The sequence below is a fragment of the Sardina pilchardus genome, chromosome 8 (genome assembly GCF_963854185.1).
Source record: "Sardina pilchardus chromosome 8, fSarPil1.1, whole genome shotgun sequence".
Taxonomy (NCBI): domain Eukaryota; kingdom Metazoa; phylum Chordata; class Actinopteri; order Clupeiformes; family Clupeidae; genus Sardina; species Sardina pilchardus.
Window position 1 is genome coordinate 25,259,023 of NC_085001.1, and position 15,651 is coordinate 25,274,673.

At 45.2% G+C, this 15,651-nt stretch overlaps 1 protein-coding gene across 1 annotated transcript in view; it reads right to left on the minus strand.

The window, feature by feature from the left end:
• Positions 1–822: 822 nt before the first annotated feature.
• Positions 823–15,651, minus strand: part of apba1a (amyloid beta (A4) precursor protein-binding, family A, member 1a) — a gene marked incomplete at its 5' end in the record, with an annotated part of 20,799 nt that continues 5,970 nt past the window's right edge. Inside the window, 11 exons of the mRNA XM_062544156.1 lie at positions 823–1,114; positions 1,606–1,746; positions 2,131–2,250; positions 2,604–2,816; positions 3,288–3,467; positions 5,541–5,726; positions 6,593–6,679; positions 8,060–8,092; positions 12,374–12,519; positions 12,653–12,692; positions 13,056–13,166. Of these exons, the coding sequence (XP_062400140.1) occupies positions 1,043–1,114; positions 1,606–1,746; positions 2,131–2,250; positions 2,604–2,816; positions 3,288–3,467; positions 5,541–5,726; positions 6,593–6,679; positions 8,060–8,092; positions 12,374–12,519; positions 12,653–12,692; positions 13,056–13,166 (1,329 nt within the window). The remainder of the gene's footprint in view (positions 1,115–1,605; positions 1,747–2,130; positions 2,251–2,603; positions 2,817–3,287; positions 3,468–5,540; positions 5,727–6,592; positions 6,680–8,059; positions 8,093–12,373; positions 12,520–12,652; positions 12,693–13,055; positions 13,167–15,651) is intronic.

Consider the following 15,651-nt stretch of genomic DNA (forward strand, 5'->3'; position numbering starts at 1 on the left):
TGTGTTAAGGCATGAAATCCCTCACAGATTCACTGTCAGTGAATCACAAAACCAGCTTTTCCTTTTACAGATTTTACCTTTTTGTTTCTGAAAGCACACTTTTTTTTACTGGAATTCCATGGAACGCTTCCAGAGTTTGGTCCAGATTCTGTAAGCAGTTCTGTCAGGATCAAAGCTGCCCTTTACAATGGGAATGGAAGGAAAATAAATCTGGAATGTTTGATGAAGTTGCCAAGGTAAGAAAACAAAACTATGTACAAACCAAAACATAAATAAAATAAAAAAAATCACATAACCTTTGTACGCGTTTGTTACGGGCAGCCTGTTAAAGGGAAGGCTTCACAATCACTCTCTATATTCACATTAACATGGTGAGAGGAAATCTGTCAAACCAGCCAAACACTTTTAAAGAGGGTGTTTGCAGACTATTCTTTCAAAAGAAATAGCTTTTCAAACGGACGCCCTCCCCTGCGCCCCCCCCCCCCCCCCCAACTTGCAGACCACATGCAGTTAAAACGCCCCAGATTCCTCTCCTACTTTGATTCTTCCATCCATCCAGCTATCTATCATCTACCCTCATCACATCACACCCACTCCACTCCAGCTCACTCCAGGCCCACCTCCCAGGCCTGGTTATCAGTCAGAAGTGTGCGCACACAAACAGGATATTGCACTTCACAGCAGACACAGAAGCCTCAGAGGGAAGGGGAGAGGGGAGGGGGCTTACAGAGGTAGGAGGCAGAGATGGGTGGAGGTGGTGGAGGTGGTGGGGTTGGGGGTGGGCAGTTGGGGTTGCAGTGTAGCGTAGTGTGTGGAGCAGAGTAAAGAGTGAGACCACCCCAGTCGTGGCCAGTGGGAGGCCGGAGACGCATCGGTCAGTCACCACACCGCGCCAGATGCACACACGGGGAGTGGGGTCAAGAGTCAAAGATGCTGACTAAGGTTACATCATGTGTCAGAGGTCAAAGGTTATGATAGACAATGGAGGGATGGGGGGGAGAGCAGGAGGGGAGAAGGGGAGGGGGGGGAAGCGTTTGAATCGTTAGATGTAAACGGGTTGCTCCTGGGCAGTCAGCAGGCGGTACATGGCAGCAGGCATGGTCTTCATGTGGATCTGTGCAGAGAGAGGCAGAGAGGCACAGCAGGAGATGAAGCTGGGAAATGCATTTCCAAAGGTAATTAGCCCCTGGCATTGCCCCATAGGTGTTTGCCCCTGCAAAGACTTAAATTGCATGTGCTTTGTGTTGGTATGTGCATTAGTTTTGTGCTTACTAGACGTGTACGTGTGTGTGTGTGTGTGTGTGTGTGTGTGTGTGTGTGTGTGTGTGTGTGTGTGTGTGTGTGTGTGTGTTTGTGTAAACATATTTGTATGTACATATGTGTGAACGTATTCAAGTCTCCATTTTCATTTTGTCTGATTCAACTTTACTGAACTGCTATACCATTACAGAAACATGCATACAGTATACCAGCAAACTTGCTGTACTGTATGTATCCTCCTTGAGTAACCGTTTCCATCTTACTTCTGACCCTTAGCGGCCATATACAGTATGTGTGTGTGTGTGTGTGTGTGTGTGTGTGTGTGTAGTATAGACATTTCTGTACCTCTCCCACTGCATTGGACAGAATGTGTACAATCTTCTCGTGAGGGGTGGCCACCACGCTCTGGCCGTTGATCTCGATAATGCGATGGCCCACGCGCACCCCACCCCTCTCGGCTATCCCCCCTCTCATAAGGCTACATATCTGAGAAAGAGAGAACGAAAGAAAGAAAGAAAGAAAGAAAGAGAGGAACAGAGAGTACATCCTCGTCAAACACAAACACACACTCCCTCCAGCACACACAGAGACACAAAGGAATCGTCCTGCTCAATGCTAAACAGGTGCCCCTTGGCTAGCATTACTTGTTAGCAACATTAGCTCCTCACTGATGCAGCTCAACACTAAAGCAGGAGCATTTGGACTCGGAAACACGTCTCGCCTGATCGACTGCGCTGCTCCAAATGAATGAAAATTAGATTTTCTGGCCAGGCAGCTCCTCTAATAGGAGCCAGTGCTCTGCATTAAGAGGGTGACTATGAGGGGGGGTGTACTGTAGGGGAGGAAGGAGAGAGAAAGAGCTGCACTCACAATGCCATTCTGGACACTGAAGCCCAGCTGGTATCTTAGGTCTGGTCTTCTGATTAGGACAGTGGTGACTGGGGGGCATCGGACGATGTTCAGCTTTATCCGCGACTGGTTCTTCAGCCCCTGCACGCACACAAAAACACACACACGCACACACACATAGAGCATTAATAAAATCACAAAAAAAAAAAACAATAGCAGCACTATAACAGCTCAGCAGTGTATCCCCAAGGCTTTGTTTGTACCAAAGGGGAGAAAACAGGCGTGTGCTGCATCATCTTAAATGGTGTCCATATGGCAAAGTGCTTACAAGCAGACTGCAAGCCCCCTTTTAAATATGAATTAATTACTTAAGACGGCCTGGAAAAATGGCCTTATAGCTACTGCCTGTACGCGTAGCATAGTAGTATATAAGATTCAAATGATGAGCTTTCGGCTCAGCTGTGGCTTCCAGACGGTGGCAAAGAGGGTGGTACCTTGATGATGCTCTGGCAGGTAGACAGCGGGAGGCCCACCAGACTCGTGCCATTGATGGACATGATCTGGTCCCCGATGTTGAGCCTTCCGGACTTTTCCGCCGGGCCGGCGTGCATCATGTTGGCGATGATGACGGTGGGGAGGATGGAGCCCCAGCCGGACTCGACGATGACCAGCCCCAGGATCTCACCCTTCTGCTTCTCTATGTAAACCTGGGAGAGGGCAGGTGGGGCACAGAGCCGTCTCCTCAGTGGAAGATCTCATGATCATACGAATTAGACTTGTTTAGCAACAAATCATATCATTTTCATTACTGGGTGTGAAAATAACCTGGGTGTAAATAATTACCTATAAAACAATATAAAAAATACAATAATTTGAAATGAAAATGAACATACACTACTGACAAAACTACTACACTACTGGCTTTCAGGTGAAAATTTGTTGGCCTCTGTTTCAATAAATTCTTTGAGATGAGGAAATCACCATTATATGCTTCTACTTACCCTACTTTCATATAATACCACTGTAGCTTAAACTTTTTACATTTTCCATAAATTTCCACTGAAAGCCAAATATCCCTAACTTTTTGTGAGTAGTGTATATATCAGAAATGGGTGGTTAGTTGATTCTATAAGCTCTGCTCCACTGTCAACCTTCATCATCTCCACAAGCTCACTCACATCTTTGCAGTTCTCAGACTTGGAGAAGTGAATGAGGTCGTCGTTGTACATGTCCTGGGTGTTGAGGAGGTCGCTGTACTCCTTCTGGCTCAGGTCCTCCGGGTTGATGCCGTTGGCACGCAGGAATTCCTGGTATGCCACGCTGAATGCCTGGCCAATGGACTGCGCTATGAGCTGGGCCTGAGAGGGCAGATGAGACCGGAGAGAGACATTTAGCACTACGGCGCCACGCACTCACACAATACACCCCCCCCCCCACCCCCCCAAGTAGCATCTGAGTGTGGGCATGTTTATCTTACTCACAATCTGCTCTGCCAACGCAATTACAGTGTGCACTGACGACTGCAGTTCATTATGTTTTGTTTTGCAATTTGCTTTACTCGCCATCATTCACAAAGCAATCACCACTGCAGAGCCAGTGTTTATGACAAAGGTGCTGAGACTGCAAACATTCACTGAGGGGTTTTATCAAAGTTTTTTCCCCAACACACACACACACACACACACACACACACACACACACACACACACACACACACACACACACACACACACACACACACACACACACACACACACACACACACACACACACACACACACACACACACACACACACACACACACACACACACACACACACACACACACAGCAGAACAGCACCATATGAAACAGAGTTCTTTCACAGCGTTTTCTGTGGGAACGTTCAGAAGTTGTGTTCATGGAGTCTGGGATCCTGATTAAAGGGTTGCCAGCCACATACCAACAGATTAAGAGCAATTTAAGGGAATCTCTATCCAAATGAGGGCGTCTATAACACACAACAAGGAGCGCTGAATGGTTGAACTGAGGATATTTTAAGTGCAAGCAAGGGCCCTATGATTCCCTCTTACTGCAGCGGTTCACTTCTCTTTTTCTTGTTCCTGAAGAAAAGCACATAAACTGCTCTGCTTTGCGCCTTTGGAGGCAACTGCACAGCTCATCTCTGTAAAACACAGAAAAACAAGACTAATGAAAAAGGACTATAAGACTATTCCCATGGAAGAGTGGGGCTATAGGCTTCCATGATGCAACAACAAAAAAAAAAAGCCGGAAGAGAGAACTGAGGCAGGAGATCTCGACACCGTCAGAGATAGAGAGAGAGAGAGAGACAGCGAGAGAGAGAGAGAGAGAGAGGGGGGGCGGGGAGAGCAAGGTTGAGGCTGCCTCTATCGATCACGCCCACGGACGCACAGAGTCCGCACTACGGGCACGCCAGCTGGAGGAGTGCTAGCGGAGGTCGCAGCAGTGCGGGGATCCTGGCAGCTGCAATGCATCATGGGGTGGGGTGGGGTGGGCTGTGTGTGGGAGGGATGGGGAGGGATTTGTGTGTGTGTGTGTGTGTGTGGCGTTGATGAGGGAGGGTGACTGGGCAGAAGTCCTGCCGGAAAAAAAAAAAGGACATGTGGGCTTAACGAGGACGAGTCAATTTCACATCCCACTGGAACACGCCCAGAGACCAAATGAGATGCATATCCTTTTGTGTCCCAAGTTTTATAGTTCCCCCTCTGCCTCTGCCTCTTCCTCTTCCTCTTCCTTACGCTGTGCACTGAATGGCAAAAGCCCTCATTTGCATGCCTATTAACATACGGGCGCACAGAGGGGAGAGGGAGCTCCTTCCTTCCAGAGCACCTCCATCCCTACACGGGTGTGACTTCATCTGAAGATAAGATAAGGCTTCCGTCTGCTGTATTTAGCTATTCACTCTGTACCGAGATGGCCATTAAAAGAGGAACAAAGAGAACGCAGATGTGATGTTGACAGAATGATTAAAAATGAAGACACATTTGAATGACAGATTTTAAGTATTGATTCACAGCGTGATGTACTATTGTGCTTCATTCTGCATGTAACCAGGTTATCAGAGCCTCCGCAGCTCTCTACAAGATGTAATATTTACAGCTGAGTTATTAAGTTCTGATTAATTTAGTACTTTGACAAGCTCTGTCTGCTCCCAAGCTGCTTGTTCATTGTTGCAGTTGCTGTTTAAGCTCCGAGAATTCTGCTATTCTGCATGTTCTTGTGCTTTTTTTTTTTCCAGTCAGTAAAACAGAGCTCACGACAAAAATGGAACAAGCAGAGAAATTAATGCACGGAGGATAAAACCAGATACACACAAAGACAATCACACACACACACACACACACACACACACACACACACACATACACACATACACACACACACACACACACACACACACAGTGCCTTACATCTTCAGACTCAAACACGTGGCAGATCATTTTGTACTGGCGCTTCTCGTCCTGGGCCGGGTCGGAAGCCTCCAGGTTCTCTTGTGAGTCGGGCCGAGGCATCCTGCGGCGGGCCATCAGCACCACGATGTTCCCGATGTCCGCGATGTACGAGATGGTCCGCAGAGGGTGGTCCATCATGGTCTCCTGCAGGGAGCAAACGGTGAGAGCACAGATTCAAAACCACATAACCAAGGATGGATTACATAGAATGATGTGTGCATTACATGATCCCACTACTTCCTATGCAATATCTGAATGGATAATATGCGTGTAAATATAATGAATATGAAAGTAGATCTGAATGCGAATAATGTTTAGTCACGTGAATGTTTAAGTCCATAAATACATGTAAAATATAGTATGACAATGATGAAAGGATATTTCATGGTTTCGTCACATTCAAGCTCCCCTTTCAAGCATTTTCTGCCAGGCTTTTCAGCAGGCTACTGTACTACGGAATCAGAGTGGCATTGTTGGGAAAAATGACACATTCAGCTCTACTTCCCAGGGCTCCCCCCCCCCCCCTCCTGTTCTAGCTTAGGAGGAATCCCTGCTGCTGTAGCCAAAAGGATTGTTCTGGTTCAAATGAATTGGGATAAAACACCCCTGTCTTTGGGAGAGTGCTGCCAGGGAGCAGAGAGCCCAGGAAGGCTTATGACTGGCACCACGTTCAAAGGAGACAAGGACAAGCCATCTGTCAGCCAGGCTGATGACTTTAATTGCTGCCCCCCATTGTTTGTAAACCATTAGTTGAAGGGATGAGAGAAGAATTACAGAGAGATAGAGAGAATGAAAGAGAAAGAGAGAGCAAGAGAGAGATAGAGGAAACCTTGGCAATACTGTACTGGGCCGTGGAGAGGCCAATGAAGCTCTTTGTGCATTTGAATTTGCTTGTATTCGTGTATTTGAACCACACGCACACACTCAATCAGTCAGCCAGACAAACGGACACATGGCCAGGCAGGTTTTTTCAAACGGACGCGTTAACAGACAGGCAGCAGAAGAAGGACCTGTGAGTCGGCGTTGAGCACTTTGATCCTCTGGGTGGAGATGAAGAGGTCCACTTCAGTCATGGGCTGAGCCTCTCCCTCTGGGGCCTAGAATGAGAGAGAGGGAGAGAGAGAGAGAGAGCGAGAGCGAGAGAGAGAGGGAGGATGGGGAGAAGGGGGGGTTACAGAAAGGCATCAGTCACAGCTTGCACGGAATGACAGAACAGGATTAGTTTCAACTGAGCCTACTGTAAACATCCACGAAGGAAAGCTACAGAGACAGGGAGAGAGAGAGAGAGAGAGAGAGAGGACCCGCAGAGGGAGACAGACACATATCACACATCCAGAGAGAGCGAGAACAGAGAAAGAGGATCCACTAGGAGCACATCCATTAAGAGACAGCGAGAGCGAGAGAGAGAGCGAGAGGGGTGGTGAGGAAAAGATACTGCACATTTATGAGTGTGTGTATGTGTGAGACAGAGAGTGAGAGAGTGCAAGGTCAGAGAGGAAATGATGGCACATCCAGAGGTGCAGTGGAAAGAGAGAGAGAGAGGGAGAGAGGCTCCTCCATTTTTAATTAAATTCTTATCTATCGCTATTTTTATCTTGCCAGCCCCATCCCCACTTGAGGGGGAGACAAAGGTGTCATTCTTTCTCTGAGCTGCATCTCACTCTCTCCTCGATGAACCTCTGCCAGCCAGAGAAACTCAATTAGGTTCTGGCGGTTTCCTCTGTGCTGTACAGGCTTGTGAGGTTAATGTGTGGGTTAGTACGTGTTTTCATCGAAAAAAAGGACCCCGTCAAAGAAGGAGGTCGGCGGTGAGGGAAGGAGGATTCACGGTGAACTACCAGAGTGATTTGGCACGGGCCGCCATCTTCACAAACACAAAAGAGAATGACAGTCAAGACAGCAAAATCACAGAAAGCCGTGCTGAACGAAGAACAGAAAAAAAGAAAAGGTCCGCGTACGGAACTCGGACAAACACACCAAAACACAACAGCACACGTCACTCGGAGAAAGAAAAGGGTGCCTGCCTGCGTTTTTCTGCATCCAGCAAATATCTGGTTCCCCTCCTTGATTTGTTTTGCGTTTGCGCCTTAAGCCTACATGGGCACCACAGACAGGCTCTTTGTCTATGTCAGATTCTTTAGAGTGATGTCTGATGTGTGGGGGAGGATGAGAGAATGTGCGTGAAGGAACACGTAACAGACACACATCTGACACAGAAGTAATGCGACGGAATATATCAGGTGTCGGGACTTGTTGCTGGATTCAGAAACAGAGCGAACTGGAGGCAACAAGAGTGAAACTAGGAAACTAAAAGAAAAAAAGAAAGAAAGATAGAAGAAAAGAAAGGAAAGAAGAAATGACACTGTGAAGTGTCTGGCAAGGCAAAAAAAATGTCTAAAATACAAAAACAACACAAAAAAGTAAATTAAAAAAAAAGAGATGCACAAACACCAAAAACCGATGAAGAATTACTGCACCTTCTTCCTGCTTTTGGCTAATTTCTGGGCCGTCTGCTTTGCATGAAACAAACAGAGACAGGAGAATGGTTAGAGCCGCAGGGACCAGACCAAAGAGAGGGTGGGTGGAGAGTGTGTGTGGAGGTGGTGTGTGTGGTGGTGGAGGTGGTGTGTGTGGTGGTGGAGGTGGTGGAGCGAGTGGTTGCTTGGATGGGGTGGGGTGGGGTGGGGTGGGGCACAGGAGGTTGGGGAGAGGTGGGTGGATCAACACAACACAGTCTGCTTGCGATGGGCCAGAGTGAACAACTGGCACATCGGCAATGATGTGGATATTTTTACTGTATCACTTGCCATGAGAAGCTCTGTTAAAAATGCTGACCCTGTTTAAATCCTTTGACATAACTACGTCTACAATCAAACTAGTAGAGAGGCTCTATTCTAACTAACTCTAACTCTAACTCTATTCCCACCAAGTAGACATAAAGTCAAGAATGTGTATACCTTATCAGTACTGTAGGTTGTAAAAAGTGTCATTGGCTTGTGTTATCTAAGAACTTCTTAGGCACTCTCTAAGAGCGTTCTACGAATGCTCCTAAGAAGTTCTTGGCACTTAAGAATCTGGGAAACCCGGCCATTTACTATTTTGTGCAGTTTCTCCTACAATTCATATCTCCACTGGCTGAGAACAGGCTCCCACAGCTTCAGGGCTGTAACTGAAGGAGGGCTCATCTTAAAGAGGACGCACTAGCATCCATAAACTAATGGAGCTTTTCAAAAAGCAGAAGCAGTGCATGGTGCTATGGGGTTTAATGTGGAGAGCACTAAGTTCCTATGTACTCCAGCAGAGGGCCCACTTGAGCTGTACCAAAAACAGGGGCATTCTCAGGCAATGCATGTTGTAATTACAGTAACCATATAAAAGGGGCATTCCCTATTCTGAGCATATTCAAGTGATTATCTTTCAAAAACAGAGCCATGAGACATGAGACATCACTCCCACTCAAAAGTGCACCTTATAACTGACTCTCATCAACATCATGACCCTTCCCCTCCGAATAAATGTGAGGGTGCTCATTACTACACACATATGGACACACTTTACACAAAATAGAGTAGTTATGGTAACCTGAGCTTCCTCTGCACTCCGTAAATAAACTCCAATCCACTAGGGGGTAGTGTCATAAGGGTCAGGGAAATGGGAGAGCACAGGGAGCTATAGTACTTCAGCCTGAGGGCCAGTTGATGTACAAACACCCACATCATTCAGGAGAAAAAAAAAATCAGAAAGCTAAAGCTGATGATCAAACAAGATCGCACATTTCAATGCACACACAAACAACCTGTTTGATTCAGCCTAATTAGGCCAGTTAAAAATAGTGTGTTGTTATTAATCTGTCTCTGAGACAAACGAGGTTGGGATCACAGGGTCCTGAAGCAGCAGCAGTACCCCAGCTCGCCTCGGGGCAAATTCTCCCACTCGTTTGAAGCCTCATTTATTAATGCCGATGGTTAGGCGTCGCCACCCACGAAGCCCAATCAATGACGCCTGGCTGCTTTAAACCGCCTCTGTTGTCTGAACAATGCTTTTAATCAATCCTGCGCCTCATAAATTATTTAAAGACTACGACCGAGCAGTACCCTGAGCCATGACTTAATCCTTAGCTTCAGTAAGGTACACTGCGAGACCTAGATGCAGAATTTTGTAGTAGTCCTGAGGCTTTAACCAGTGTTTGCAGTCCATTTCATATGCAGTAGGGTTAGATATTCCTTTGCTTTACAAAAAAATCCAGAAGGCCATTGAATTAAAGTGTAATGGGTAAATTAATTTAAATTCTAAAAAAATAATATGCATTTTTAATCAACCTATTTGATGAAGCTTAGTGGGCCCTTTTGGCCTTCTGGTGACCCCTGTGTACAGCATAGCAGCCCATGGCCACCAGGCCACGCTTAATGAATACCCCTGCAGAGGTAATGTCCTGAAACAAATGTTCATATCCTGTTAACCTTAGAATGATCCCGTGTCTCATATGCAACCTAAGCGAACGCTAATTGCATCACAAGCGAGGAGCGCTTCTTAGCATTTAGCATGTCTGGGCCAGAGGGAGATGAGATTCTAGTGCAAGAAAAAAAAAAGTTGAGTCATAACATGCAGTGTGTCATTGGCTTGGGGTTTAAATGTCATACCGAAGCATCATAATAATGTGGAGATTTAAGCCCCAGGAAAGTGATGAGGAGGTGACAGGACACTAAAACGTCACTAGTGATTTAGCAACATGCTAACTATAGCCTCATCACAGTAATGTCCAATGACTAGCATCTCATCTATAGGGCTGAGTCACAACACATGTCATCGTAGTGTTGGCATATGCTAATTTCAGCCGAGTGAAGGCAAGGGAGGAAACATTGAGGCCATTAGAATACATAGCTGAAAGAACAGCTCCTGATAAAACAGTATTTCAGAGAGAAGCTCTGCAGTTGTTCATCTGTTTCCCACACTTACAATTATGCTCAGATACCCACTTCGTCACTGTTATCTCTCATTATTAATTTGCTGTCTTTGTAAGACCCCCCCAAGACAAGCACAGACACTAATTCAAAGAAGTCTTCTGATTAGGGATGGGTATTGATACGTTTTTATCAATATCGATGGCATTATCGATTCTGCCTATCAATCCAATTCCTTATCAATTCTCTTATCGATTCCCAAAAAAAATAGGTGCACCCACATTTTTCATTGCATCGCCTTTAATGCCAAAAGGTCACCTTTTATCGCTCTCCTTTCATAAAATGTGAATGATTTTTTAACAATAAGGCGTAGAAAAAGCTTGTCTTTATTTAAAACATAATAAGGAATATACATATTCTTTATGAAGAATTATAAAGATGTATATATAGCCTGCAGTATATATATATAATATAATATAATTCTTTATTCTAATCTATACTACAGACATTTCTGATATTCATGACATTCATGACTATTCATATTACAACTCTGCCTCTTTAATTCAGCTGTCGGCTTGAAGCCTCAAATTGTAAACAAAGTAGCATAGTTGGCTAGCTTATTATAGTCTACTGGTTGGACTGTTCAGTTTCCCCACGTGTGTTTAAGTTGCAAGGTAGGCTAATACTTTTTCTCCTTGGGACAGGCCCTTTTGAGTCTTAGAGTTGGAAAACATTGAGATGATCAGTCAACTTGAATGCAAGAGTTTGAATCAAATTTGTGCAGTAGCCTACGCTATGATGCTAACCGAAATTAATTATAATGTCGCTAGTTGTCTTCTACTGTATGCGTCATTGCTTTCACGATTGTGAATGTGCATGTGGAGGGGCGGGTGTCCATTGAGCGCGCACGGGAGAGGGAGAGAGAGCGGGCCAAGGGGGTTACTTATATATATACAGTCTGGCAAAGTTGCACGCATAGTCTACAATTAAAACTTGTGAAGGAAACGTATGCTTTCACCCGAGCAGCGTCAGGTGCACCTAGAATTATTTGCAGGCACACTCTTAAACATTTTGGGCGCATATGCACTCTGGAGCCCTGGACCGGGCGACGTTAGCACCCCTCAGGCTGTCGAACACATGACACTCTTGGAGCTTAATCCCATGCTTCACGGACAAATGTTTTAACATATTGCTGGTATTACTACCCTTACACGATAACAATACTGTACTGGTTGCAGACGGCAGAATATTCATCACGTTTAGTGAAATGGGGCCAGGCTTTGGATCTCTTCCTCCTCTCGGGGTTGACTTGTAGTATGAGTCGTCGCAGAGGGCGTGTAGTAACACAACATTTCAGGAAAACTGGAAAAAGTCCGACGTCATGCAGGCTGAGGGAATCGTTAAGGGAATCGATAACAAAAAAGACGTACGATGTCGATGGAATTGATAAGTTAAACCCGGTTCCAAGACGGAACCGGTTATCGATGCCCAACCCTACTTCTGATGATCTAACATTCATTAACAAGTATGTTATCTAATGAGTGTGGGAACTAATAGCAGAGATATTCTTCATTTTTGGACGGCCTACGCAAGCTGGCCATCTCAGCTGGGCGGACCTTGAGAACGAACGTCAGCAGTAGTCATAGACATGATGCTAACTTTCTTTCTTTTTTTGCCTTTCCTCAGACATGCTGAGGTAAATAAAGAGTCAGAAGTCAGAAGTCTGAACAGTGAAGCAGAGAGCTGATCAAAGTGATCTGTTCTGGCACAGTGCCATGCACACACACACTCATACACACACAACACATACGCTGGCTTGCACACGTGTGCTAACACACACACACACACACACACACACACACACACACACACACACACACTGTGACTCACCTTGATGCGGCTCACCGCCTCTTGGGCCTGCATCATGCGCACGTTCTTGGATGGGGTCTTGTCGGAGAGCAGCTGCGTGGAGCCCAGGTAGTTAGCAGCAAAGATGATGCCATCGATGAGGTCCTCCGGGTCACAGGGGCCTGGCACTGGACACACACACACACACACACAGGAGGGCGTTTCAAAGGTGCTGGCGTAGCCTGAGGCACTAATGGCTGAATAAACATTAAGGCAGAGCAGCAACTGCTGATGCGGTGCCAGGTGGCAAGGCAGACTCACCTTCCACGTACGTGGGGAAAGAAGCCAGACTTCTCCGGGACTGAGTTGTGAGGGAGAAAGAATACACAGAGAAAAAGGGCAATTGAGACAAAGAAAAACAAAATGACCAAATTTGGTTTGATTGATGACAACGGATGGAGTTTGTGGCTTGTCTTGTGATTTGGTTCCTGCTTATGCAGTTGTTCAGACTAGCATTCATGTCTAACAGCTTGAAGTCCTTTTCTATGCATTGGTGTTCCATTTAAACTCCTTTCTTCAACACAAACTTTAAAACCTTACTCACAATAGATATTTGTTTCAGTCATGATCACCGATTACTATTACTATTCCTATTCATGTTCTTGCTCTTGACTACATGACCATATTTGGAGACTACCACGCCCATATTTGGAGAGGCCCTCACCTCCTTCCCCGCGGGCGATGGCGACTCAAAGCTGTCACTCCCCTCGTGCATAGGCATGTGGTGGCTGGAGGACTCCGCCCCTTGGGGTGAGTTGGACCCAGAGCCTGGGGACTGGTGGAGAGAAACACAACACAACGGGGTTCGGCTCACATGTCTGTCACGGAAACACTGCCAGGAATTTATTTAAGTGGTTTTATTTTAGCTGATGGGCCGCACAATGTCTTGCGCACCACGCCCCCCATAATAAACGGTATATCTCTCTTTGCTGGGAATGATGCATGTGCAATACTCTCATGATGAACATTTTGACACATGGATATTTTCAGGATGTACTCTCATGGGTTTATTGCATGGATGGCCCTCTGCTCCACGACCACATATTACAGGATCTTGGTAATATAGTCTAGAAATTATAAAAAATTATTTTCTATACCGAATATTCTACATTCGACCTACAGCGTGGATAGTTGCTAAGGTGTAGACAAAGAAGTAAGCTTATTTACACATTGAAAAAACAGTAGCAGACATAACGGCTGTTGTCAAGGCAGATTGCAAGCTATATAATGCTATACATGAAGCCATATGCTGATGCTACACTAGTCTGTCTTGAGTGATAGCGGTGGTAATGACTCTTGTTGCGACTTAATTTATTTGTTTGTCTGATTTGCCTTGCACTGCTTTGATCCCTGCATTAGTCATTTGAAATATAATTTAGATCCAGCTGTAGTCCGATGGAACGTTTCCAGACCACAACGAATGTGACGAATGTGGTTTGGCAGGCCAGGGAGAGAGGTAGTATTTGAAAATGGTAAACCAAAAAACCGCAACAAACCTTAGCTGTCATCTACGGGACAAATGAGATTATTTTAATCCCCTAAGGGTTTAGTTTTGTCATGTTGACTATGAATCACACCACACATCAATAGATGTTGAGAAGCGTGAAGCTATCTCAGTTCAAGGCTCACTGCATTAGGCTGACAATTACACCACTATTTCAGACAGCTTGACTCGAAGTGGCGCTGAAATGGTATGAATCTGAATACGTTGACCATCCTGACCTTCAGTTATAGGTGGGCAAGTGTGGGTGAAAAAGAGAGCAAGAAAGAAAGAGAGAGAGAGAGAGAGAGAGAGAGAGAGAGAGAGCGAGAGAGAAAGATATACAGACGGACAATGAGAGTATTGCTTCAGGAAACTGACACCTAGAGTGGGTTGAACTGACTCCAAGCCTTGTATTAAATTGGCACAGTCCTTTGGGGCCTTGGGCATACAAGACTGGGCAAGAGGGCATGAGGCATCTCACATCTGGGATAAAAATAAAATCTCACAGCAACCCCATAACAAACACTGCCAAAGCTAGAACGAAAATTGATGACAGGAAGTCTTTAAGACTTTAAATCCCTAGACTGTCAAACACCTGCATTTTGTATGTAGATGACATTTGAATTCCATCTGCATATACAAGATGCATGTTTGTGCTTGGATACAACCTGGATTATTGTTCACATTAGATGACTGGCAGATCAGCTAGTGTTCTCAGACATTGGACACCATGTTCCCATCAACCATAGCTGCAAAGACGAGTGACAACATCACCGAAAAACACGAAATTATTCAAGGCACCTGGCACCCAAATATTACATCAGCAACCCCTTAGAACTACCGTGTGAAACTGCAATGTACGACAGGATGAGAAGCCAAGATTGAATCCCTCAGCAGCAGCCTATACAGAAGAGCATAAAAGGTAAAGTCTGATTCTAGTTTCATACACTTTTTTATCAAATAAAAAAAGGCTTGCTGCTCACCATCTTCTAGCTTCCTATCAAGTGTCCACTCTTGCCATTATCAACCCCAGCCAATCAACAAAGAGTTCAACACTTCAGGAGCACAGGAGGAAGGAGTGTAATTTGATTGCTTGCTGAACACAAACAACAACCTTTTGCGAAACTGAGTCACAGACTGCAGCTGTGTAACCGTAGGTGATACATTTATGATCCATTAACTTAGTATCCAATTTTGAATGTGTTATACGCTAAAGCCAAAGTGTTAAACAAAGAAAGATGTAATAACTTAATCATTAAATACATAAATAAATAAATAAATAAGAGGCATCTTCTAATTGGTGTTTTTATCCAAAGATGAACCTTTAACTCACTGTAAAATGAACTTAGCATGGGCCTGAAACGGATCATGTATCTTCCAGCAGCTTAATGATGAGAAATTCACTCCCTGACACCTCCCTCCCACTCACTACCTGCTGTCCTCCCCTTGATGTCATGACTCCATGGAAAATACCACAAGTGGGTTCCAGCCCTGTGGACGCCCGCTAATGGCCAGCACCACTGTGAATGTGCTATCATTGTGCCTTCTTCTGCTTATTATAACACTGTAATTGCGGCCAGTGTAATTTAAATTTAGCCTCTCACACCCATCACAGTGTTGTTATAATGAGTACAAAATAAGAGCAGAGGAATTTCTCTCTTCTCCTGGAGACACATGACATGATCCTAAATGAGTATTTAAAAATAACATACTATATGAGCAACTCGATATTACCTCATCGTCATCAATCAAAGGGACCTCGTCTGTCTGACGACGT